At 28.8% G+C, this 27217-nt stretch overlaps 1 protein-coding gene across 9 annotated transcripts; it reads left to right on the top strand.

The window, feature by feature from the left end:
* The first annotated feature begins 1 nt into the window (after position 1).
* Positions 2 to 26166, top strand: LOC132933768 (zinc finger protein 561-like). 9 transcript variants are annotated; one of them, XM_061000046.1, is made up of 9 exons: positions 2 to 170; positions 1008 to 1200; positions 1286 to 1429; positions 16890 to 17351; positions 19992 to 20178; positions 22405 to 22552; positions 24180 to 24515; positions 24718 to 25034; positions 25471 to 26166. In XM_061000046.1, the coding sequence occupies exons 6-9, from the start codon at positions 22535 to 22537 to the stop codon at positions 25811 to 25813; spliced, it is 1014 nt and encodes a 337-aa protein (XP_060856029.1). In that variant the 5' UTR covers positions 2 to 170; positions 1008 to 1200; positions 1286 to 1429; positions 16890 to 17351; positions 19992 to 20178; positions 22405 to 22534; the 3' UTR covers positions 25814 to 26166. The 9 variants fall into 9 exon arrangements, 1 of the variants encoding a protein (XP_060856029.1); XR_009662944.1 differs by lacking the exons at positions 16890 to 17351; positions 19992 to 20178; positions 22405 to 22552; ... (1 more) ...; positions 24718 to 25034; positions 25471 to 26166 and adding exons at positions 5259 to 5401; positions 6764 to 7396 and having other exon boundaries at positions 7 to 170; positions 1286 to 1504; XR_009662942.1 differs by lacking the exons at positions 16890 to 17351; positions 19992 to 20178; positions 22405 to 22552; ... (1 more) ...; positions 24718 to 25034; positions 25471 to 26166 and adding exons at positions 5259 to 5401; positions 6468 to 7396 and having other exon boundaries at positions 7 to 170; positions 1286 to 1504.
* The last annotated feature ends 1051 nt before the right edge of the window (positions 26167 to 27217 follow it).

The raw sequence follows: 27217 nt of genomic DNA, 5'->3' as shown, positions 1-27217 counted from the left end.
TAATGCATGATAACAATAATAATTAATAATATTATATTATAATATTATATATTATAATATTATGTAGTACTTATGTACATTTTTATTCGTAATGACTTCCCGAGTCTTGTCGTTTTAATTTCATTTGGGTAATTTGTCATGGAATTGCTCAATTGCTGTAAAAAAATCATGTAAGTAATAGCCAAATAAAGCCAATAGGTAATTATAATTATTAATTTATCTTCAGGGAGAAATGTCTTTTTTGTTAATATTTTTAAATTTATAATAAATTAATCATAAAAATTGTATATAATCAATTTTTGCATCATTGATATTCTAAATTATATAATCTATAGTTGTACTGTTCTGGCCTGGTTATGTAGCATTTAATGATCTACAAATACAATTCTTTGAACTATGAGCAATTTATAGTTGTTCAATTTCGTATTCAACTAAAATTAGTATTTTTTCTTTTGGACATTATAGATAAGTGCCTAATGTAACATTTTTTTTTTAATTTCAAATATTTATTAGGTAATAAATTATGATAATTTTATAAACACTATATTAGACCCTAAGCATTATCTTAAGTTATATAATATGCTAACCAATACAGAACTCATAACAATAAGATTTATACACATTTACAAAACACAAACATAAATAAAAAACATACACAAGTTTATGTATTTAAAGTGAAATTTATTAAATTAAAGGAAATTAAATTTATGATTTAATAACTTAGTTATACTATAAACATTTGGATTACGCCATCTATTTCTTCCCTACAAATTTCGCAATTGGTTGGAGGAGGCATGGCACAATCCACACATAGCCATCCATGACCACAATATAAATATATGTACCGTGATCTATTGGGTACATCCCTCATGTAGTGTAAATACCCTAGACACTGACTTCCAGTTGGATCTGTAAAATTATGATTTTCTATCCACCCACCTGTAATTTAAAATACTAATTTATATGACGTAATAATTTAATATTTGTATATTATTATTTACCAACAGCATGTACAATATGAATAGGCTGTGTTCTCGGGAAAGAAACCTTACAAACAGGACAACGCTGTATCCGTTCTGCACATCCGTCACAGCACCATCCATGGCCACATGGTAAAAAAATGTTTTCCGCGCCAACCTCATCGTGATTTTCTTAACAAACAAAATATCTGTCGAGGTCTTCATCTACACAATAAAAAAAGTAGATTTTTGCCATAATAATTATAATTGAAAAAATTATTTTCTTCATTATGAAATACTTATCTAACTATTTTTTTTATATTTAGATTTACCTATTGGTGGATTATTTACTCCTCAGCCTCTGTCCTGTATATGTCCAATTAGTCTTCCTCTACGTCTTGGAATCCTATTATTTGGGACTGGACCAACGACTTGCATATTACCACGACTACGGCATCTAATCCTACGAGGTAGTAGTGGTGGTGGGAGTGGTAGGGGTTCCAAAATAATGGCACCTACTTGTTGTTTGATATCTAGATTATAAGGTAAATATAATTATAGTTGGCTGTAAAAACAGAACTTATTTTCAAGTTTACTATTCGGAATGGGGCCTATTTGCTCATTTAAATAATTATTTGATGAGTATGCTACTTTTCAAAGGTAGGCCATAGTGTTGCTCCGTCCATTTTGTACAAGCCGTAATGCATCAGCCAAGATATTCTTGTTAGTATCCCTAGAAGTAATAATTGATCTCCTTACCTAGAACAGTATGTTTCAATAAGTTTTACAATTATATACAATATGTACTGACAGCTTGTATGAAAGAATAATAATTTTTTTTAGTTAGGTAAATTAAATGTATTACTTGTTGACCATAAATTATTTGACGAGTTTCTCTTCGTACTCGATTTTCTACAGAATGCAGCCCATCTATAATAATTAAATTATGTATGTAATTGTGGTTAATATACTTAAATAAGCTACTAAATTAATTTTTAAAAAAAATCACCCCAAAAAGTCCAAACCGGTGGATGTTGGCCAATAGAGGTTTTCAACATGCTGTGAAAACTCTCTATAAAATTATTGGTCCGAATATTTAGACCAAAAACAGAAAATCCATCTGGATGAATAATATTCAACCAGAAATTTTGAATGTATTCAAAAACATTTTCAAGATGTACAGATACATCCATACTTCTTGCTAATTCTTGAATAGCCATGAAACCTCCAAGAATGTGGAAATAATTTGGGAGGTCTTGACATATACCAGATGGCAAATGAGCTAATGCTATAACTTGTGGGAATAAATATTTATGTACTTTATTTTCCTGATTTTAGTTAAAAATTTAATTTAATACATTTAAGAGGCGTCCTTGCCATCTTAAAGACATAATAGTCTCTCCCAAAGCCCTCAAAGTGTATGGTACTTCTGGACTAAATCTACGCTGAACCTGGCGTATTACTCTAAGGGCATGTTCCCTTGATACCTCTATTGCTGCATTGGGATATCTGAAAACAATGTAATTAAATTTTAATATAACTACAATTACACAAAATGTTGTAGTAATATATTTATTTACCTTCTAGAGACATCTTCATAAATTGCTCTTGCTGGTATATCCTTGTTAGAAGCTCTGAGTCTTAATGCTGCTAAATATTGGCCAATCTCAATATCATTACCTGGCCTATGATTATGTGGCTGGTACATAACAATTGGTTCATTCTTGGGAAATAGTGACATGGATGCAGTCGATCCACAACCTCGTTTATAAAATTGAACATCGTAACTGCCTACAACTATAATATTTTTATTTATAATTTTTTATGTACATTTATTATTTTATTTATATATTAACATTCGATTGGTAGATACATGATTTTTAACTTAGGTGTAATCTTGTGGATCTGCATATATTAAATTGCCTCTCATACCTGAAATTCTTCTAGATTGCAAATTATCATCAACATTTCCCAAAAGATGAGGAATGTTAATCATAATTGGAGATAGAGATCTAGAACGCGGTGTTGGATCACTTTGGGAATTTAAATTAATTAAATTAATATAATTTAACAAATAATTTTAATACCAAAAAAGTTATTTTATTTAAGTATTTATTGCTGTAAAATTTTCTCTTTTTTGTTTCTTAAATACATGAAAATTTGAAAATAATTAAAGTGTACACAATTTAAATCCAATTTTTAAACTATTTATCTATAATTTTAATTAATTAATTAATTTTTCAAATCAATATTTGAATGAGTTCAAATAGTTGAATCAAGGAGAATTATTATTGAATCTAATGTAACGACTTATGGATTGATTATATAGTGGGAGAATATTATTATTTAAAGTTAATAGCAGATTCCTCGGAATATGTTTGAAACACATTATAACATACAAAAATACTGTAATCTTAAGTTTGTATGCTGGTATAGTAATTATACCTACTTAGATCTACTAAGTTTCTGGAGATTGAAAATTGAAAATGATAAAATAATTGCAATATTAGAACTATTACATAACTATTGCTATAATAATATACTTTATAATTCGGAATAAATTGAATCAAAATATTATTTTTTTCTAAGCTAGACGAAATCTAGTGCACTTCTTCCCGATTTTAGACTAGACCATTATTATATTTTATTTATGGTATAGTTATTACTTATTTTTGATTTGATTTTAGATTCTGAGCAGAGAGATGAATATATTGATTTTACAATGATTTGTTTTTTTTGTGTCTAAAAGCTCCTACTATATTGTTACAATGACATTTTAGTCACAGTTTTTTTTTTATAAGCATTTAAAGTTCAAAACTTGACAAAATATGGAAAAATCACGAAAATTAGCAAATTATTTTAAATTAAGAATTCATAAAAATTTTTCTTTTTAAATCTAAAATTATAAAATGTAATACAAGATTCCTTATAAGATTATCTATCTATTCTATCTAAATCAAAAAAAAAAATGCCTATAAGAAAGTCAAATTAAATTCTTATAAGTGTTTGAAATTCAAGTTTTTACAACATTGGATATTCACTCGATTTCTCATGTAGCGATTTTCTTATTTTGTTGTAATTCAAAAAAGTATAACTGTAGATACATGAACATTTCACTGAATGTTTATTTTATCAATTCTTATACTTGAAAAATATTTTGAATTGTTTTGAGCTGTTTACGGACAATTTCATATTTCAATTTTTTATTTTTTATTTTTTATGACTATTAATATAAAAATTTTTATCTGTTGGGTCAATAAGTGTAAACATTTAATGCAATGCTCCTGATATAATATTACAATAGCAGTTGAAAATATTAAAAATACATGGGCACAATTTTTTTTATAAGCATTTAAAGTTTGAATTTTGACAAAATTTATCAAATTTAAAATTTAATTATTATTTTGTAGTTGAAAATTTATAAAATGTTCAACTTTTATAGCTAAAGATTGAAAATTTAAAACAAGGTTCCATGAAAATATAGGTTATATATAAATTACCTTATTCACAATAATATCATCATATATACTTGGTAATATACTAATATCATAGGCTGACTGATCATTTTCGCTATTATATCATTGAATTCAAATTTAACACCATCCATTACAGGGACCCACTTGTCACCTACTGTACTGCAGAGCGACATCCACTTACCCACATTTTTTGAATTTAATTGATTTTAATTTAATATCGTCTACGTTTTTTTCCCCTATTTTTTCATTTGGATGAAATCAACTATTTAAACAAATAATAATGATTTTAGTATTTTTTTGTTGTAATTTAAAAATATTCATGGGTAGGTTCTTGAAAGTATTATATTTTATATACATAAAATATACACAATGACATTTTCAAATTTATTGGTTAAACTGTAGTACTAATAAGTAATAACTAATGCCTAATAGTAACATAAGTTACTTTATTCACAATTCACAATTATATCATATAATCTTATAGGTATATAAAAATCTCGTGTCACGGTATTATTAGGTCGTAAGGTATTTTTCACCCTCGTACCACCTGCACCTGGGGAGGTGCTCAAACGGGAATTTTGAGATATACGATGAAAAATGTTGTTTATAGATGGTTGCTATTGGTTATAAGATAAATAATTAGTAGACATTAGTATTTTATTATTTGTTTGCCACTGCAGGTTGATCGGGCAGATCAAGTGTAAGCATGCATCATTGCATTAAATCAAATTTTCGCATATTGCCTATTTGATATGCTGTTGCATATTGTCCGCGATCCGACGAATGATATACGAATTTTTTATATAAACAAAATTTTTTTCAGGGGGCGGGCGGTGGTAATTGTATCAATTCACCTCCAACAAACATGACCAAATTACACCACGCGACTGACCGTCTTCGCTCAGAATCGTTTTTTGTGGTTGAATGATTTTGTATCATTGAATTCAAATTTAACTTACATTTATAGTGAGTAGTGACTGTGACTCCTTTATTTTTAAGTTTTTATATTTTTGGCATATACTTATTTAATAAGGATAATTTTTATCATAAAATTATGATTTTTGATTAATAATAATTTGTATATTATATTAATTGTATAGTATATACGGTTACTTGATTTTTTTTCACTGGCGAAGTTTACATGAAACTAATTTTACCGGTTTTATTTTACTGGCGAAGTTTACACTAAAAAAAATGTTCTCGTGGCGGAGTTAACACTTTGTGCTTGGCCGTTTGATTATTGCAGTGTACCTACCTGGTTCTGTTAAGTACCCCACGCCTACCTGTTAAGTACGAAATTCATTAGAAAACAGTTTTTATGTTGTTGTTGTTTATTACGCGTTTGTAGAAAACTTGTACTTTTATTCAAAAATTTATATTATTGTGTATTATTTACAATTATTTATGTACCTATATTATTTTCTAATAACGACAGTAATTTTATTTTTATTTAGACAGCCGGTTTATGCATACCTACCTATTATTTCCAAAAGTTTTAATTTTTTGTTTATTACAAAAAACGTTATCCTCGTAGATAATAATAATAATAATAATAATATTATATTACCGTAAGATTATAACAAACTCGTTGGTCGTTTTTCTGTCGTGCAGCGAATACCTGCCTTGCAATAATCGCATTCATATAAAATATAATATACATATTATGTTATAACTTATAAGATATACGAATAGTTATAAATAACTGAACGTTCCATATCTGATAAAACTTTTTGATAATGTGTTATTATTTATTATTGTGCCTATATATTATTATAGTTGCACCTACCTAATCTAATATTGAAGTGTTGTACCACGTGCCTTATTAAAGATTTTTTTTTCAACTATTTATGTTCATAATATAGTCATGAATTAAGAAATTGCGTAGACAACCGTTTTAAAGATTTTAAATGCCTACACTATAATATTGTTATTGTTTTTTATATTTTTTATCAATGAAACATCAACTGAAATTATTACAACTTATTGCATCATTATATAAGATGATTAATAATTAAAATTGTTATTGTTGCAGTCACGTCATACAAAAATATAATATTATAATAATAATGTGAAACGCATCTAATCAAATCGACGTGGAAGTTGGAAAGAAAAACGTTTTTGTTTTAAAATAAATTTAATAGGGGGACGGAGTGGCCGAGCGGACTAAGGCGTCGGTTGTGACGCACACCGGCGCCGGTTCAAACCTCGGTCCACGAGCGGCATTTAATTTTTAATTTTTATAAAATTAATTATTTTACTATGTATTATGTATTATATCTTTAAAATTTAAAAAACTGAACTTTCTATTTATGTTCTACGCATTTTCAGAAAAGAAATAGAAAAGGAATATGAAAGGAATGAAGAAGCAGTATGGTTTGGGCCGTTTATTTTTGTAGAATACTGACTAAAAAAATCAAGTCACTTCAATATATACGAGCGATTTCAATAAACGTCCAACAATTCAAATTCTATAATTTTGGCCTTTAGACATTATCGATGAGCAAATATAAAAAAATTAAAACATGAATTCTTATATTTATACATTGATATATACCTAAGTATATTCAAAATTCTATGCATATTATATTCATCCTTAAAAAAGAATATACCAAAGCAAATAAAATAAATAGCAGTTAATATTCGGAATAAGCAAAATATAGCACTAAAAACTTCAAGTAGGTATGCAAAAATTAGTAAAAATACAATTTTGTATTTGACATCAGGTAATTGGAAACAAATTGTATCTTACTTTGATGTTCTAAGTCCTAATAGACTATTTACTAAAAAATTAAATTTGCTAGAATTTTCGAGCCATGCAACTTAGTTAGTATTTATTAGAAAAAAATGTTAATGTTAAGTTAAAATATTTACTATAATAATTTATTTTATTCTTTGAAGTCTTATGTTTTTTATTTGTTCTGTGCACACTGTCTAACACTTTTTTAAATAAAATCTTCTAAGCTGAAAACAATGTTATTAATATACACAGAACATATTTTTTCAATATAGCATACAAGTTTTTAAGAATGAAAACACTACGATAAAGATAAAGTTCTTCCCAATGCGTTGTGGAATTTTGGTAATTCTACTACAAATACAGAGAAAGTAAATTCTGCGCAAAACAGTTTTTTTCTATATTTTACATTTGTACAGTGGCGTGGCGAACGGTAATTTCAGCGGCAATATTGCCTCTGAGATTTTTCTTAAATGATGGGGTGAGTGGTAGCCGGTGGGTCCCCCATAGTAAATGTAATATGATATACTCAATAGGTAGTCGATAACGATCTGAAATATAATGAGTTATATTATATTAATAAATTATTATGCATTAATACTTGTGAATTGCTTCTGGACAAAAAAAAGTCAGGCATGTCCCGTCTATTACTATAATAAGGTCTATGGTCACTTGAGAGCCCCGCCAATGGCATAAACTCAGGAGGACAACGAACGGCGCGCGTCGGTCGTGGGTGTTTCCGCGACCGTTTACGGTGAAGAGGACAGGCTTCGTGCAGTGGCGCAGACGCGCAGTGCAGACCGTCTGTTATGCAAGCTAATAATAATGCTTTTACGAAATGTTGATTAATGATTAATTTAGTTTTTAATACGTAAAATAACGATATCTCATATGGATAATTATTTTATCTGTACTCTATTGTGATCATGGTGTAACATAGATAAACATTATTTAACACGATAATAGTTGCATTATTTGCAATTGAACAATCGGCACGTATAATATTAGAATACGACGAGCCAAATAAATGGTATGTCATTAGGCATAACTTAATATCTACAATCTACATCATTTATTTATAAATAAAAATACACTTAAATTTGTTTTTATTATTATTTTAATTATTTTATCAAATAAAATACATTTCTAACAACATATTTTGTTATATATAAAATCCATTAACTAATGGAGTAATTAAAAAAACAGTCTTATAAATGTATTAAATTACAGAGATGACCTACATTGTAAAATTATAATATTATGTTGCTTATTTTTTCTAATGGAAAAATGTAAATATTTGATTTGCGTATTTCATTAAATTTCTTAGAAACAAGTACATTTTTCAATGATAATTTTATTTATTTTAGTATTTTCGTTGCAAATTGATTGCAGTTGTCAGTTGACTGACAACTTGTAAACTGTATATAGATGCTTCGCAGTGGCGCACACTCAAAAATAAACAGGGGTAGCATATTGAATGGAAAAATACCACCCACCCACCAAGTCACTTTCAGAATCAGACCCGCGGAGGCTTCGCCTTAGGTACAATTGTATAACCTTGTTATATTTCGTTAACTTTCGTTTCATTTAAGTTCAACTTTTTTTACCACATGAACACATATCAAGTTTAAAACTATATTTGAAATTTGAACTCGACATTCTGTAGGAAATTAAAAATATTATAATTGAAAACTATGCCACTATAATAAATAACAATAACTCACAACACTATAACGCAGTAAATTGTGGTTTGTACAACTAATAACGTAGCTGCGCGAGCTGTATGAATGCCAATTGTACGTTTCGTGTGTGGCATAATATGCCATCGTCCCATCACTGGCTAAATATATAGGTATGATCGCATTGAGACGCATTTTCGTTATGGGCTACGCACGTACAATTATTACATATTTTAGCATGGAAAGGAATCTCAGCTGGCAGTGATTTTTGGATTTATTTAGCCAAGAAATTAATAATTTGTATGGTTTTGTTAGCAAATAAATCGAAGTGATAACTGCCAGTGGCGGCCATGACACCTGCGTATCACAAAGTTGCGACCATACCTATATATATTTAGCTATGGTCCCATCGATATACGAAATACAAAATTATTATTGTGAATTCAATATAAATCCAGTTTAGGAAATTTCATAGCCGGGGCTATACCTGTATCTATAGTATACGCTATCAGTGTATTTTTAGAAATAATAGGTCGATCGTTGATACTCGCTATAGTCGCTACACGATGATTCGCAGACTATACGGAGCTACGCCGATGCGGTGCTTACGGAGGCGGGAGGCCTATAATATACGCACATTACCGTTTATAATCAGAAGTCAGAACGGTGGTGGAAGATGCTCGTACTATAATTTACAATATATTATGTTGTTCATCGAAAATAGAAATATAATCCAGACATTTATGCGATTAAACGAATCATTGATTTAATAATTAATTTATATATTATAAAATCATTAATCAGTAATCAATGGTAATAAATAATATAAATAAAAATATGTTATAACATAATTTTGATAAATCGTTCATCTTTATTTATGCATTAGCACAAAGCCACAAACAAATTATTTTATTATTAAATATTCCGACGTATTCGCACGGTATAATAGGAATGCCTCTCCCGAATACCGATTTGATTGTATTCCGTAACACCGTGAAGGCGTGAAAACATGCGAATCTATTCTGTGATGTTATGGATGATAATTAATACTCATTAGTATTTATTCAGTTACCTACTAATCTCTTATTGACTTTTAGTCTAATGGCTATAGCCTATATGCCTATATTATTTAATAGTTTATTTTTAATATTTTTATACATAATATAATTGTTACGTTGTGGATATTTTGAGGGCTTGGGGGGTTGGGGACACCCACCCACTCACCAAAAAATTAGGGGTAGCAGCTGCTACCCTTGAACCATAGATTAGTGGTAAAGTATTATATTTAAGGTGGCAACTAAAATATAAAATATAATACCTATTCAAATTGTCGAGGCCACGATAGAATATGCATTCACCACCAACCGATACACACGCACACGATATTAATAATTACATTGTCTTTATATTTTAATTAATTGGAGTGTAAAATCGGCCATCGGTCAACGTAGGCCGCCGGGGTCGCAACCAGTTCGGTCCTGAATGTCAAGGCGAAACATCGTTGTAATTTCGCGCCGCGACGTCGCCGTAGCGATATTATTGTTATGTTATGGGTGCTAATCACCGAGTTTTTTAGTAAATAGTAAGCTCTGAGGGCCCTAAGTGTTTATTATTAATTATATTATTATTTGTGTAAGGCGCAAATCGCCATATTATATTATTATTTGCAAGGCTGGGCAAGTTAATGATTTTTTTTGAACTCAGTTAAGTTAAGTTAATATGCACCAATAACAAATAGTTAAAAGTTAAAAGTTAATTTAACTCTAGGTTAACTCAGTTAAGTTAAAAGTTAATACACAAATGTTGTTAACTTTTTATTAAGTTAAAAAAAATTAATTTGTTTATACAACGCTAGCCTACTTAATTTTTTTCCAACCCAAAACTAAATTATAGGATTTAGTGTTAATACTTCATACAGTATTTCCATATAAGTTAGATTCGAATGATATACATATTTAACATCGTCTTTATATTTTAATTAATTGCAGTGTAAAAGTTATATATTATAAAATTAAAAACAAAATAAATTAACTTGGCTTATTTCTTAAAATGAAAAATTAATTCGTTAATTTCACGTTAATTAAGAAAGAAATTTAGTTAGTTAACAGATAAGTTAATGAAAAGCCAAAGGCAACTAGTTAAGTTAAAAACTTAAAATAAAATAAACTTTTTAACTTAACTTTAACTTTTTAACTCGTTAATGCCCAGCCTTGATTATTTGTGTAAGGCGCGAATCGCTATATTATATTTTATTGTCGAATTGTCGATTTTAGTATTATTTTATACAGGCGTAGGTACAGCGGCTGGCCAGTAGAGCACCGGCAATCTGTGAGTTTTTATTATTATTATATTGTTGAGCCATTAGGCATATTATTATACTTGTACGAGTTACAGCTCAAGGAGCTACCTATATATTATTATTATTCTGTCGAGCCAAAAGGGCCGCGCATTATAATTATCATTATTGAGACCAGTGCCGTGCCTAGCATAATTGGCGCCCGGTGCCAAGAATCATTTCTAGCGCCCCCACCCCCTCTACCAAATATTTTTATACTTATAAAAATATTAGAGGAGAGCCGGAGATAGAATCGTCAGATTTATCTTATTTTTCACATTAAACATCTTTGTCGACATGTACATTGTACAAACACTTCTAAAGATAATATGTAAACAGGGAGAGAGCCTTTTTTGAATATATCTTATGTGTAATATTGATAAATGCAGTAATATTATTAAACATTTTACTTGAACTCAGAAGTTCACCAAATCTGTATATATAATTTAATAGTTATAGCTTATAAGTATTAAATAGTAAAAACATGTTAGCAAAAAAGAAAAACGAAAAAAATACAAACGAATATTATAGTGTATAGGCTAATTTTGTTCGTAATACGGGTTACGGAAAAGGCACATATTATATTAATTAAATAAATTAGGGCGGTCGGCGGTCAGGTACACGCGTCGAAATTTACAAATAATAATAATTCAATTAATACACGCAAAAAAAAAATTACCACAATACCTACTTAAGTTTTAATTTTGTAGTTATAACCAGTGGTGTAGTGGAGACTGGTGGGTACACGGCGTGTACCAATCTCATAATTGTATAATGATGCGTGTACCCTTATAGAAAATCGTGGTACGCATGTTAGGCGTAGCACCCCGACGTTATTTTTTACAATGATTTAGGTGTGTACCCATAAACTTTTTTAGGACTACATCACTGGTTATAACTGAAAGCATTTGCTTTTTTTGGTTCAATATGAAACTAAATTTAATTTAAAAACTATTTTCCACATTAATTGTTCCTGTTATATCGATGGTTATTTTATCATTATTATTTGTTAATTTATTTTACTAATATTAATTGTTAAATCAAAAATACTTTTAACAATTTAAAAACAGCATGTCATTAGATATCTGATTATTATTTATAATCTGAATAAATATGTTATACAATTATAACTGTATATGAGTATATGAGTATCTATAACATTTGTTGTTTTAGGTGATTTCATTGTAAATTCATTGTAAAAATTATGACAGTTAAAAAAGCAAAATTCGTTTTAGTCCTATGTAAAATTATATCAAATAATTCAATATGGTAGACATCTATTGGGTATCATACTAAACCGGTGTCATTTATTTACAAATTTTTATTTGTTCGATTAAACGAAAAGTAACTTACCTTTAATTACTGTTTCCTAATGAAAAATATGCACTATGATGTGAACACTGAACGTCTGAACACTAGATATCATGGGCTCAAAATAAAATCGTACAACTTGTTCCACTGTTCAAGTCGACTAGTATTATAGTCGACGGTCTTTATCAGGTTTATGTTATTAAATTAATTTTATCAAGTAACAATTATTATAATATAGTTATAGTAATTAATAATATAGTTGTTATCGACGACGGCGATCAGCAACGTCGTCATTTCGGGGAAAAAATAAATACTAACGCTAAAAATAAACAAAAATAAAGACACTATTTGTCAACCGGTAGGCAATCAATGCAATGTTAAGTGGCGTACGCAAGGGTAGGGTTCTAGGGTTCTGACCCCCCCTGAAATTTATTTTTTCTACAAAAATCTTATTTAACACCATTTTGATACCCACATATCAATTGTTGGTCATTTTCAATAGATATAAAATAAATTGTTGAATATGACAAAAACGTCGATAATCATAGTTTCTGTTTTTTTTTTAGAACATTGCTAATAAACGTCCGCCATAATCGATGGTGTATCATCGTCCATCAATTATTACCACGTTTATTACGGTCCGAAGAGGCTCTATGGATGACCCGGTTAAATACCGTAAATGTAGACTACATTTTAGACTAACTATAATTTGTTATATAAAAACTGTTAGAAAAAAATAATGAAAATTATTTACTCAGATAAAACCCTAACCGAACTAATATCCTGCGTACGCTACTGAATATTAATTATGTCGAGATACTGGTGTTCGACGAGAAAATAAAATGAATTAATATGGAGTATTTTAGCAATATTACTCAGATTAAAAAAATGCTTTTGGCGCCCCGGTGGTCAATGACGCCCGGTGCACACGCAGGTTTCTTGCACCCCATTGAGACCATTGTGTTACTGTAAATTATATTTATATTTTGTACTATTATTATTATTTAAATTGTGTGTTAAGACAGCAACTTAATATACAGTATTTTCATTTATACTAGAGTTACCTATTTTCATTCGTTCTTAAGTACACATACACATATACTAATTATTTAAGAACAGGTGCAATCAGAATTTGTCGGAAACCATTATTTTGGAAGCTATAGCCATTCAAAGTTTGCGTTATTACGTTTATTCGCATGCGCGCCTATAATGAATTTTAAATTTATTTTATACGTATTTTAACGTTTTAAGAATGATGGTGAAATCACAATTTGCACAATCAGCTAATCTAGCACAATCAGCGCTGCGCTTGGACAATAAAATCGAAAATATCCCCCGATTTGGTATGTAAAACCACCTTAGGTAGGTCTTGGTATTAAACAAAGTTGTACACATACACACCTACACACCCACTGCGCACTAGCACTCGGCGAACCTGTCCACACTACTCTTGAGTTGCTATACACACATTATATACTACACACTGTTGCCGTACCCTGTTAGTGGTACAACTGTCAAAAATAATAATTAATAATAATAAAAATATATAAAATTTGAATGATAATTATTATATTATTACAATATTGATTAATAGGTACATTTTATTATTATATTATATTATGATATTGCTATATATTTATTTATTTATAAACGGATAGGTATACCCTTTGGTAATAACAATTAAAAGTACAGTAAGTTGAATCTCAATTTGACAAATATTATACTGACATAAATAGGTAATATTATATTATAAATGAGTTATAATTTTTAAAATTAATCGTATTCCTGTTTATGAATCCTAACATCATAAATTACTTTTTAACTTAAGTATTAATATTATGTAATATACTACAATAATTATCAATTTTATAATTAAAAGAAAAAACTAATAACATTATCTAGACGAAAAAAATAAACAACACCTCAATTATTTATATTTAGTGAGAGGTAATTTCTACAACTATATTATAAATAACAAATTTGTTTAGATTTTACTGTAAAATTAAAGTATCATCTAATAGTCAATCTATTAAACTATATACGCCACCGGAGTGAATTATTGACTTCTTATAAAATTTAAAGTTAAGAATTAAGATTATTATTTAGCTATACCATAGGTTTTAAATTTAATTTTAATTTTAAAGCGAGTTATGAGTATTTAATGATGTACAATTATATATAAGTAGGTATTTGCTTTGGAGATTTTGAATTTTTTTTTCCAATTACCTAAAAATAGCTACTCTCAATAACAATGAATAATTAATTATAACAAGAGTATAAGACGTAACAACACATAATATTGTTTAATGACGTGTAGAATGTAGATAATAATTAAAATGCGGGATGGAGTGGCCGAGCGGAATAAGGAGTAAGGGGTCGGTAGCAACGCGCACCGACGCTGGTTCAAAACCTCCGCCGCGGGTGACATTTTTCTTCGGGCAAGTCACGGTGCAGTCCGGAGAGAAGTGCCGTCATCCTCCACCCGGGCATGGCAGATACCTACGGGTGCCCACTAAAAAGTCTGCCAAACTGTGTAAACGTGTTTAAACTTACAGTATCCTCCCACACAGTTAAAAACCACCCAATCGCCTAAGTTTCCACGGGTTAATTAATTAAAAATGGGGTTTGGCGTATTTACGCAGAATCATCTTCTTTATATTTTCAAAAATCTTAGAGTAAAATCATTCATTACAAAAAAGATAGAAAGTAATATTTTTGAGGAAATGACATCGATTTTACATTTCATTGTTATTTGACTTTGTCTTCGACTTTCAAAATAAACCAAAAATTGTTGTAAATTTAAATTATGTTTAAATTGTTTTGAGACAATATTTAGACGAATCATTAAGTTGCAAGGTTCCACGTAAGTAGGTTATTCTACTTGTCAGAGCCGTATCACACAATATCATAATATTAATATTATACATTTTTAACTACAAAATAACTATTAAATTTTGTCAAAATTCGAACTTTAAATGCTTATAAAAAAAAATTGTGCCTATGCATTTTTAATATTTTTTAACTGCTATTGTAACATTATATCAGGAGCTTTGCGTTAAATTTACTATAAATACTAAAAATGACTAGAAATGCTTTAACTATAATGGATGTGTTAGATTTAATGACATCAACATAAAATTATTGTATAGGAAAAACACAATTTGCAAAATCAGCTAGTCTTGCACAATCAACGCTGTGCTTGGACAAAAAAATCGAAAATATCCCCCGATTTGCTGTGTAAAACCACCTTAGGTAGGTCTTGGTATTAAACAAAGTTGTTAAAAAGTATATAATATTCTAGCGTTGCAACTCGCTCGCTGCGCACTGACAATGATAAAAAGACATGATAAACGTAGCGATGGACTCATGCGTAAAAAACGTAAAATTGCCAACTTCCAAAGGATAACTGGTAACCGGTTTCAAGCCTTGGAATAATGTTATTATTAATTGCCCATTTTTGTAAACTTGACAAAAATGTTTCAGAATATGTAAGATTGTCATCAGAAAATGAGTCTGATGTACTAGTAGAACAATCAGAAAATAATTCTACATCACTATCAACTGCAGGATCATTTAAATTGTCCAAGTGTTCATTGGTTACGAAATCAAAAACTTCTTCATTACACTGTATTACATTATCATTATCATTTGATTGATTTGAATTATTACTACTATTTGATGAATCCAAATCGGAATCATCGATACTATTTGAGATGTGTAATACATTATCACTAGCAATAATTCGACGTAAATTTCTACTAGAATAGGACCTTACTAACTTTTTTCTTTTATTTTCGATAACAAAGTACCAACCAGCTATTAATTTAAAAATAACAATAATATTAAGTAGGTAGGTCCTTACTGTCAGTGGATACAGGTTTCAAAAAATGTATGTCTCAAGTTCTAAAGAAGAAAAAAGAAAAAATACTGTTTTGTTAAAGGGTAAAATTCAATATAGTTATAACTTACGAGTTACAACTTTAATAGCTCACTATTACACTTTATACAGTTACACAATGACGATTTATAAGTTTACGACGCTCTTAAAATGTTGTTATTTAAAATTCATTATCATTAATTATCATAAACGTTTTGTGAGCATTGAACTATAATATAGTTCAATGGTTGAGTGCTGTGGCACGGCGGCGGTAATGCAACGGGATAGTGCCTGTGGGTCATTTGCGACAATAATAATTACTGGTAAAAACATTGAAATCAATTTAAAACGTAACAGAAAAAATGTTATGTTATTATCTTTTTTTCATAACAATTTAATTGTATATCTAATGTTTCAAAAGTATTAAAAATGTTTAGAAACGAATATGATATATTGTAGTTATTTTATTTTTTGTTTCAGAAATATTGGTGTGACTTGTGTTGTACTTTTGTTGTTAGGATGAAGAACACCTGGGTAAACGTAGTTGATGATGATTCATGGACAGACTTACGCGGGGATGTATTTGATAATCATTATAGAACCGAAACGAGGAAAGCCCATGGCAATTAAGTCAAAAGTTTTGATCAAAGATGATATTGATTTTCACTATCAAATGTTTTGGAAAAGTCCTATACCTAGATTGTATCGACTTGGCTGTTTGCATGGAAGGAAGTGTATATGTAATCGGATAGTACAAGGTCGTATGTAGAAGTGCAGAGACATGGACGGAAGCCATCCTGTTCTTCCACGTGGAGGATATGATTAAGGATAGAGTTAAATAGGTACTTAATACAATATTATTTCAAAAACGTTTGACAGATAAAAAATAATGGCACTAGGCCGATATTTTGTAACATTCTGTGAGTCACCTGTCTGTGAATCGAATTTGAGGACTGAAGGGAAATAAGTAATAACTAATGGTAAGTAATATTTATAATAATATATAATATAAAGGGCAAGCGATAGCGTTCTTGAGTTGAGATATGTATCAGATTGGATCCAATTTAGGATAGTAGGGTTCCATCTGAAACAATGGATATGTTAACCTAAATTAAAGGGAATGAAAAAAAACTGTGTAAAATATGTTTAATACACCTAAATAATAAATATACTATAGTATACCTATATAAGATACTTATGTATATCTTTATGATTAAAATAATATTAATACCATATCAATTTAAAAGGCCATAATTCATTATAATCAAATTGATAATTAATGATTAAAAACGACTAATATTTCCTCTACATTATTAGTAAATAATAATACAAAAAAGGTGGGTTAGTGGATGTCGCTCTGCTGTACAGTAGGTGGGTCACTGTATAATGGATGGTACTAATTTTAACTCAGTGATAATATAATATTATTTTATACGTAAAACGATTCTGAGCGGTGACGGTTTGTCAGTGTGGATGTTTTATATTATTATATTTATATTGTTATTATTATTAATATTTATACGGTAGCCGGTAAGTTGAATTATAAAATTACCACAAAATAACTAAAATCGTTATTCTTAGTTATTTAATATGTAATTTCCTCCAAATTTGAACACAACGTACCTAACTATAAAAAAAAAACTGTGTTTTGAGATTTGTTGGTAACAGGATAATATCTATTTACATTTTTAAATATGGTTTTGGATTACGGAAGAAGTCATTTAAATTGTCATTCTTATTTCATCTATTCTATGCTATAAGCGTACGAACAAACTTGGGCGTAGTGGATAGGCAATGTAACTTACATAAGAACAGTATGTGCGACGCACAAGCGATGTATGTAGGGTGTGATATTATAGATAATAATATCTTATAGATATACATATTATGTTGTTTGAAAAAAAGCACGAAACCTTATATTGAGAGACCAGACAAATATTGATATAAAACAGTTGATCGGCGTAACACAATAATCCCTCCAATCACCATCATTATAAACATACTTTATATCCGGCTAACAGCCTACCTAGGTACGAAGAAACTTAAAATATAAGTAGATTTGTTTATACAACGCTAACGTACTTAATTTTTTTCCAACCCAAAACTAAATTATAGGATATTGTGTTAATACTTCATACAGATTTCCATAAAAGTAAGATTCGAATGATATAAATTTTACTATTACTAACAATTTACAATACATATTTTTTGACATGAAAACGAAATAGATTGAAATAGTGAAATATTATAAAATTAAAAACAAAATAAATTAACTTAACTTACTTTTTAAAATGAAAAATTAACTCGTTAATTTCACGTTAATTAAGAAAGAAATTTAATAAGTTAACAGTTAAGTTAATGAAAAGCCAAAAGTAACTAGTTAAGTTAAAAAGTTAAAATAAAATTAACTTTTAACTTAACTTTAACTTTTTAACTCGTTAATACCCAGCCTTGCATATTATTATAACTGTTAATTGTAGTAGTGCAGTCTTCGCAGTCGTGCAGACACAAGTTCAAATAAATATTATTACTATATTTTTTAGTTTTTACAAATATTGGATTATACCTATTACAAAAATAAATTTAAAAATGTAAAATGCCTACAATTTTTTTAAATGTTACGAAATTTAAATTAAAATTAATTTTAATCCAATTAATTTTACGTTAGTAGTATATTAAAATTTTGCCAACTCTAATTTAAACATAAAAAATCTGGGAGGTGAATCATAGCCTTCCCTCTACGGAACGGCCCTGCCTACCATAGGTACCAATAAAATATAGTGAGTTCCCCTATTTGTAAAAATAAATGTTTTATGAGTACCTTGGAATTTAAATAAGAATGTTTTAAAAATGTACAAGACAGATAGCTTATAAAAAGAGTATTATCATATATTATATGAATAGGTAGTATACCTAATCTATACTTGAATCAATACACAAGATGAGTAAACCAAATGACCAAGTACAAACATATTTAAGGGTAGAAAATCAAGTAAAATAGGTTGGGAATCCGTGGACTCTAAAGTCTAAACTCTAATATTAACATTAAAATAATAAAATAGATACCTTCTATTGGGATTTTGAGTACTTATTGGACATTAGGTCACGTTGTCACAGATATATAAAACAACCTTGTTTTATATAGGTATCTCTTCATTAAGTCAATTAATTTGTTCTACTGGATGGTTTAATAGTGTGTTATACGTGTATAATAAATTTAAATTAAAAATGCTCATAACTCACTTAAAATTGAACTATCGTAAATAAATTCCATCAAAATACAGATAATGTTAAAGATAAAGTTTCATAATAGGTTGTTTCACTCTACTTTTTAAACTAACCGCATAAAACGTGAACTGCTGAGTGAAAATTTGGTATGTTACGCGTTTGTAAGACAGAGACAACACATGCGGGTGTGTCGTCCTCTTAAATAAATACAATAATGTGTAGTACCTATTGTAATGATAGCCACTCTCTAAATAATTAATAACCAACGATAGTGACTATCATAATATAATCCTTATATTATTATTTGAACCTAGGAAAAAAATCCCTAAAGTATTAGAAACCAGTCGTGTATAGTATAATGAGTGGTATAATAATTAATGATAACTGATTAGCTGATGCCGATATGGAAATAAAACAACCAAGAACACATGTATGGAATGAAAGATATAACAAAAAAAAATAGAAATAATTGATCACAGCAAATTAAGAATCAATAAGTTTTCAAGGACAGACATTTTGGGGAAAAAATTACGAACACAGTACCAACCTACCCCAGATTTTGGAATAAACCTTCCTAATGTAAGTGAAAGTTATATTTTATTAGTGTATATTGATAATCAATAGTAATCATAATCAATGGTACCTAATAGAAATGAAAATAATACAATTAATAGGTAGCCTTTATTATCTAGGCTTTCTAAGTAGTCGCCTGTATACTCAAAAATTTGCAATAATGTTCGAAGATTGAGATAAATAAATTTAATTGTGCGTCTTTGAACCGACTTCCACGTTGTTATGGTCTAATATAATAATATTATATTGTGCGTTTAGTGGTCGCCTGTATTGGCTTTATAACCTTGATGGTAAACGGCCAGAGCAAAGGACACACATTTTGGCATAATTCTAGTTTAGCAACCTATCAATTTTTCAATTTTTTTTTTCCCAAAATGTGTATTTTAGGGTGCTAAATAAGAATGTAAAAAAAAAGTCCGGACAAACTTCGTTTTAAAGTTATTGATGAAAAACTTCATTTTTTTCGTATCGCGCATATTTTTAAAAAAAATATTTAGGATTTGATTATTTTAAATTTTTTTTCCAAACTGTGTTTTAAGGTGCTTTGTAAGAATGTAAAAAAAAGCCCGGACAAATTGCGATTTGAAGTTATTAATGAAAAACGATAATCGATTTTTTTATCCGAGCGCAGAGCAGTCAGCGAGTGGCAAACGCTAGCCAATTATGTTCTTTTTAACAACTTTGTTTAATCCGAGTACTGCCCAAGAACCGGTTTTACATATGATTAGCAAACTATTTTTTTTCTACGCGTTATACGAAACAAATGTAGTTTTTGAAGTTTTTCACTAATAACATATTTATTGCATGTATTTTCCCGACATTTCGCATATATTTTGTTTTAAGTAGAAATTGTACTTGCCAACGTATACAGTTAGCCATAAAAGCGTATAAAGTTTCAATACCAGAATTCATTTATTATAAAAAGTAAAATAACCAATATAAAACTATATCTATACATCCCGAATTAGAAGGTACAAATTTTTTCCACCAAACCGCGTTTTGTTAATCTGTTTCCCCAATACTACGCGGGTTAAAGTAGCAATACCCTATCGAACGACGCGCCATCCTAGTTGGTTTATAATAAGCAAGCTAGTTTAAATGGTCGAAGGTTATTTTGAACTTGTATAATACTATATTTTGCCATAACCTCAAAAAACGTCTGTAGGGTAGCCCCATAGATAATATAAGAATAAATAGGACATGCCTATACCAGTTCCATATGGGGCCGTGTGCTTTTTTGGGGGAGAGAGAACGTAAAGAGAGAAAGACGATATGGGGCTTTTTAAGGTTATGTGCAAAACTATTTTATTAAATAATAATGATAACCATGATAGTCAGTTATATTTAGATATTTTTCAGTTTGTATTTTGATTGTTGTGCCACTTGTGCCAGGAAAATTACTCTAAACTTTGTTAAATATTTAAAATATTAAAAATATTAATTTTCATAATTTAGCAATTATCATAACAATATTTGCCCCATATAACCTTAAAAATAGTATCACTAAAGTTTCATGTGATAAGTTCTTATGTCAAATGAAGTCGCCTCACTAAGCGGAATGCTGATGAATAGTTGGGGTTAGGAGCAGTTGTCCGAAAAATGATAAGGCAGTTTATACCACCACAATACCATACCAGCATATACCAGCATATTACAGTGACACCGATTTGAAAAAACATCGTACAGTGATGCCATGCTAGCGGCACTCGTCGCTACGCTCCTCGGCGCCGTCGCTCCGCTCCGCAAATCGAAAATATCCCCTGACTTGCAGAGCAACACCACCTCAAGTTGGTCACGGGGTAACCACAGGTTAACCACCGTACAATCACTCTTATCGGTCTTTATCATTATTCGGACAACTGCCAGCCACCGGAATAGTTGTCCGACTTTATCTTCTAAGACGTTATCGTTTACAGTATTTGACATAACCTAACATAACCTAACCCAAACAAACGATTCCTCATTCCTTTCTGACATACGTAAAAGACCGCTAACTTAAACTTTTCGTCATAAAATTATTGCAATTTTTCTCATTGTTATAAACTAATTTGATATCCATCTGTATTGAAAAAACCTAAATTTTAAATAAGCTCTGGTAAGCTTTGATAATAATTTATAGACACCGTTATATTAAAAATACTACCAAAAATGAACAAATGATAATTATTACATGGTTGCACATTTTTTAAATTATATAATTATACATTATAAATAATGCTTTAATGTTTTTAGTTTACATTATTAATTGTTCGTATGGTTCCTTATCAAAACGGAATTAAATGTATCTAATCAATGGACCTGTGGATCTACCAGATGTTGATATTTCCAATTCATTTGTTTATAACAAAAGCATATTCCAAATATGAAAAACGATGATTCGGTAAAGTATTCTGTGTACTACCTAGTATTTTTTATACATATTTTATATGTACCTATGTAAAATAATAGTTACAGTTACATCATCATTTTTTTAAATTGTATTCTCAGTTATGAGAATTTGTTTTGAAATATTATTTTAAATGTATTCCTCAACAAGGTACCTAGATTAAAATAATGTATATTTCAGTGTTATAAATTGTGGTACCTAACTAATGTTAGAGTATTTTACTATTCATTCAAAATATATTAATAAATACATTTTTTTACAAATAATTCTTAAACACAAAAAAATAATTGACTGTCATCAAGGATGTATTTAAATTGTAGAAAAATTAATTTTTAATAAAATTTGGTTTATCCAAAAATGACCAAGATCAATATGTTTTTCCTCACAGTGGTTAGAGTGGTATGTAGAATATGCGGGTAGCTAAATATGGGTAAACGAATATCTAGTAATCCATTCATATGAATATTTTGAGAAACCAATAATTTAATAAATCAAAATCTGAAATAACCAGTATTCTTTGAATTTCTGTTTTTGTATTTACTAAATCCAGTGTTGTAAAAAATACTATTAAAAATTATTTAAGTAATTACTCAAATACTTTTAAAATACCACCCAAATGGCAAATACTATAAATAGTGAAGTATTTTAGTTATACTCAATTTTTTTTTAGAAGTAAGTATTTGAAATAATCTTTAAATATACAAAAAAAATTCTATTTAATTCTGATATAATTTGTTATAATCAAAAATTTGTTTATTGCATTTTGAAAACATTATTTAATGATCAAAATGTTGATCAGTCATGTTAGATCTCTATAGTGAAATTTAAACCACGTCAATGAACTTTTCTCTACAGAGAGTTATATAATCTTATTAGTTTAAAGCTATATGTATTTGGATATCCCATACCGTCATTGATTGTCGTCGATGATTAACGATAATGATAATATTGATAACCATTTTCTTGGTAAATACGTAGTACTAATAATTAGTAATTATATTTTCGTTTTGTTAAATTTCAAAGTATAATAGCTGTTAAGCATAATATATATTTTGTTATTGACTTAATAAGCTAATTCTGGAACCGATGAACCGTTTCGATCATCATCGACGATAAACTGGTTCCTGGAGAAAATTACATTTATTTAAGCTATTAATCGATGAAAACAGATATCGAACTGTACATTAACCCTTTCACTGCTATGTACTAAAATCAAAAGTACTTGCCCTGTGCTGAAGATTTTTGAAAAAAAAAATAAATATATAATATAATATTGCTGTAACGTTGAAGGATAACCACAATGACACATTATTTTTATTTAACAAGGATTACAAATAGAACAATTTAGAAATTGAAAGAATAAAAAAAAGTATTTAAAATGCCATTCAAATATTAAAATTAAAAAGTATTTAAAATAATATTCAATAAGGAAAAAGTATTTTAATACTTTTACTCAAATAGGTAATTTACAACACTGACTAAATAACGATTTTAACTTTTACATTTAATAAATCCGGACAGATACTAAATGTTAATTTTTGGTACCGTCTTACTTTTTTAAATAAATAAAATGCATATGAACTATATTTTGTATAAGTAATAATAATTATTTAATTTGCAGATCGAAGATATAGAAATGGATCAATCAAAAAGTGAAATGGAACAAGAGTATGATGAATGGTATTCATGTATTATGTGCGATGTGTCATTCAACTCACAATTTGCCCTAGATGCACATTTGCAAACTCACGTAGATGATGATACTTTTCATCATAGTAATATTTACAGAATAACTAAACCTTTACCTAAGTCTTCAATAAAGCCACCAAAAAACTTCAGATGCATTTGTCAAGGCATTTGTAAAATTAAACTGCCATACAATGAACAGGTGTTAAACCATATTGGAGAAAAACTACATCATTTTCGGGTTTGTGATACACAACAGACTGATGAAAAAGTAAGAACATTGACTTGTTCTCTATGTGATAAAACTATTGTTGGCAAAAAAAAATTCTTTATACATTATATGGATGCACATAATAAAAAGTTCATCCGTAATCCACAAACTAATCAATCTAGTTCATCTGACAGTGATGAAGATGTAGTATATAAAAAAATGAATAGTATACAACTTTATTTTAACTTATAATTTATTTTAGGCTGAAGAAGAAGAAAGTAAAAAATATGCTGTTCAGGAAGCAATTGGAAGTTCAAGACAAGATACACTAAATACGTTTGAAAAAAGAAAAGAACAACCAACAGATTACAACACTGAAGAATACACAAAGTTATTAAAAACTTTAATTCAGGAAAAAAATTCTACTGGTCAATTTAATGAAGCCAAATTTATGGGTCCATTGTTTTGGAAAAATTCTCTTTTCAAGGCTGGACTTATAGAAGAACCTATACATCCAGTGAAATTTCAAGGTCGATTAAGACCTATTGAATGTACATCTTGTGGAACATTTTTTGCTAAGTAACTATTTATTTAATTAGTATTTAAAACCTATATCCTTGAATACATTTAAAATAAAATATAATATCTTAATAACACAACTAATATAATATATTGGGTTCAATTATTTTAAATTCTAAAGAATTACAGTATCACATATTCAATTTTATTTGTTTTTTTAATAATTTAGGCAATTCATTATAAATTTAAATATGAACAAGTATTATTGCTTATTATTGGGGGCTGGATTTAAATGCCCTAGAAATTATCAAAAAATGCTGTAAATAATAGTAATAATTGCCTTTTTAACGCAAAATGCCCTTAAAAAAAAGCAAATTTTTTTATAGGCATATAACTACTGAAATAACAGAAAAAAGACGACTTAACTTGCTGAATTTTTATCAATTTTTAACACTTTTTAACACTTCTTTATCTTAACTAATTTTATCATTTTTAGGTTACCAATATCTAATGAAGTTAATATTATGAAGTCTAAACTACCATGTCCTAAATGCTTTAATACTGAAAATGAATCTACATTATTGGAACATCAATTGAAAAGACATAGGGAACTTCCACCATTCATTTGCAAGGAATGTATGTGGAAATCAGAAACATGGTTCAAGTATATCCAGCATATGAAAACGCATTTCAGATGTGTAGCAAAATGTAGTGAGTGTGTATATAGTGACATGATGAATAAACCAGCTAATACCTTTTTCTTATGTCATGTTTGTGAAATGTCTTTTGACTCGGATGACGAACGTAGAGTGCATGTAAAAATACATGTAGAAAACTGACAAACTGATAATAGATAATAATTGTGATTTTAATTATATAATGATTCTTAAAAAAAATATTAATTTTAAATATTTTTAGTAATAATAACCCTCTAGGAGTTATTGTGAACCTACCTATATTTTAGTTTTTAGATTCTGAGCAGACAGATGTTTGTTTTATATTTATTATTCACTATTGTTTTTAATTATTACAATAATACATACATATTTTTACTGTTTTTGGTTTAGTTAAATCCTTGTTAAAGGTTTAAAGTCTCAAACTCCACATTGTACAATTTAGTTTAAATACCTATTTAATATTATATTATAATAAATAGGGACATAAAATTAAACATCAGTAAATATTTTTACTAACGAACATATTGTTATGTTTTAACAATATGATATTATGTAATTACTACTAAATATACTATAATTTCATCATTGTATATAATTATTCAATCATTGGTATAAACAAATTCTTTTTTTTATGGTTAATATAATCATAAAGTTAAGTTATTATATTTATCTTGCTGCGAGAGCATTTATGCAAGTATAGGTACCTAATATTGTATACACTATGGTAATTTTGTGTTAGATACCTTTTTTATGTCTGTTAAATACACATCATTGAATATGTGATATAACTGTTTTTATTTTATTTTTAAATTATATTGATAATAGATTTATCTTCTTTGTGTGCTTTAGTTAAATAATCTATAATGTAAGTATCATCAAGAGGACGCTACACCTGAATTCACTTTCTCCATGTTACAAAAGCATAACTGGGGGACGGAGTGGCCGAGCGGACTAAGGCGTCGGCTGCGACGCAGCCGGCCCGAGTTCGATACCTTGGCCGCGGGCGGCATTTTTCTTCGGGCAAGTCACGGTGTCTGGAGAACAAGTGCCGCCATCCCCCACCCGGGCATGGCAGATACCTACGGGACACGGGTGCCCAAATTAAAAATTCTGCCAAAACAAAAATCACGTGTAAAAATCTACAGTACCCCCCCCCCCCCCTACAGTACCACAGGCTAATGACCTGAGCAGTCAAAGCCTTAACCCTAATTAAAAAAAAAAAAAAGCATAACTTAGCTAAATGTACGCTCTGAATAATCCATTTAACTCTGGCGCATTTGATATTACAGTGAATTGTCATATTATCAAATTTTCAAGTGAGAATATTATATATAGTAGATCTCATAGATATTTTTTATATTTTAATTTTAAAGTGACTATTATAAAATAACTTAACAATATTATTAAAAATATTTATTATTTATTATTAAAAATAAAAATGTGTGTATAGTATGACACATTATACATAAAATATGATTGTTTGTTGATGTTCATCATACATTTGACATTACTTCTGTTTCACTTTCTGATTGATATTTGATCCATTATTTTATCTTTCATCTGCAA

The sequence above is a fragment of the Metopolophium dirhodum genome, chromosome 1 (genome assembly GCF_019925205.1).
Source record: "Metopolophium dirhodum isolate CAU chromosome 1, ASM1992520v1, whole genome shotgun sequence".
Lineage (NCBI taxonomy): Eukaryota > Metazoa > Arthropoda > Insecta > Hemiptera > Aphididae > Metopolophium > Metopolophium dirhodum.
This window is presented reverse-complemented; position numbering and strand designations above follow the sequence as displayed.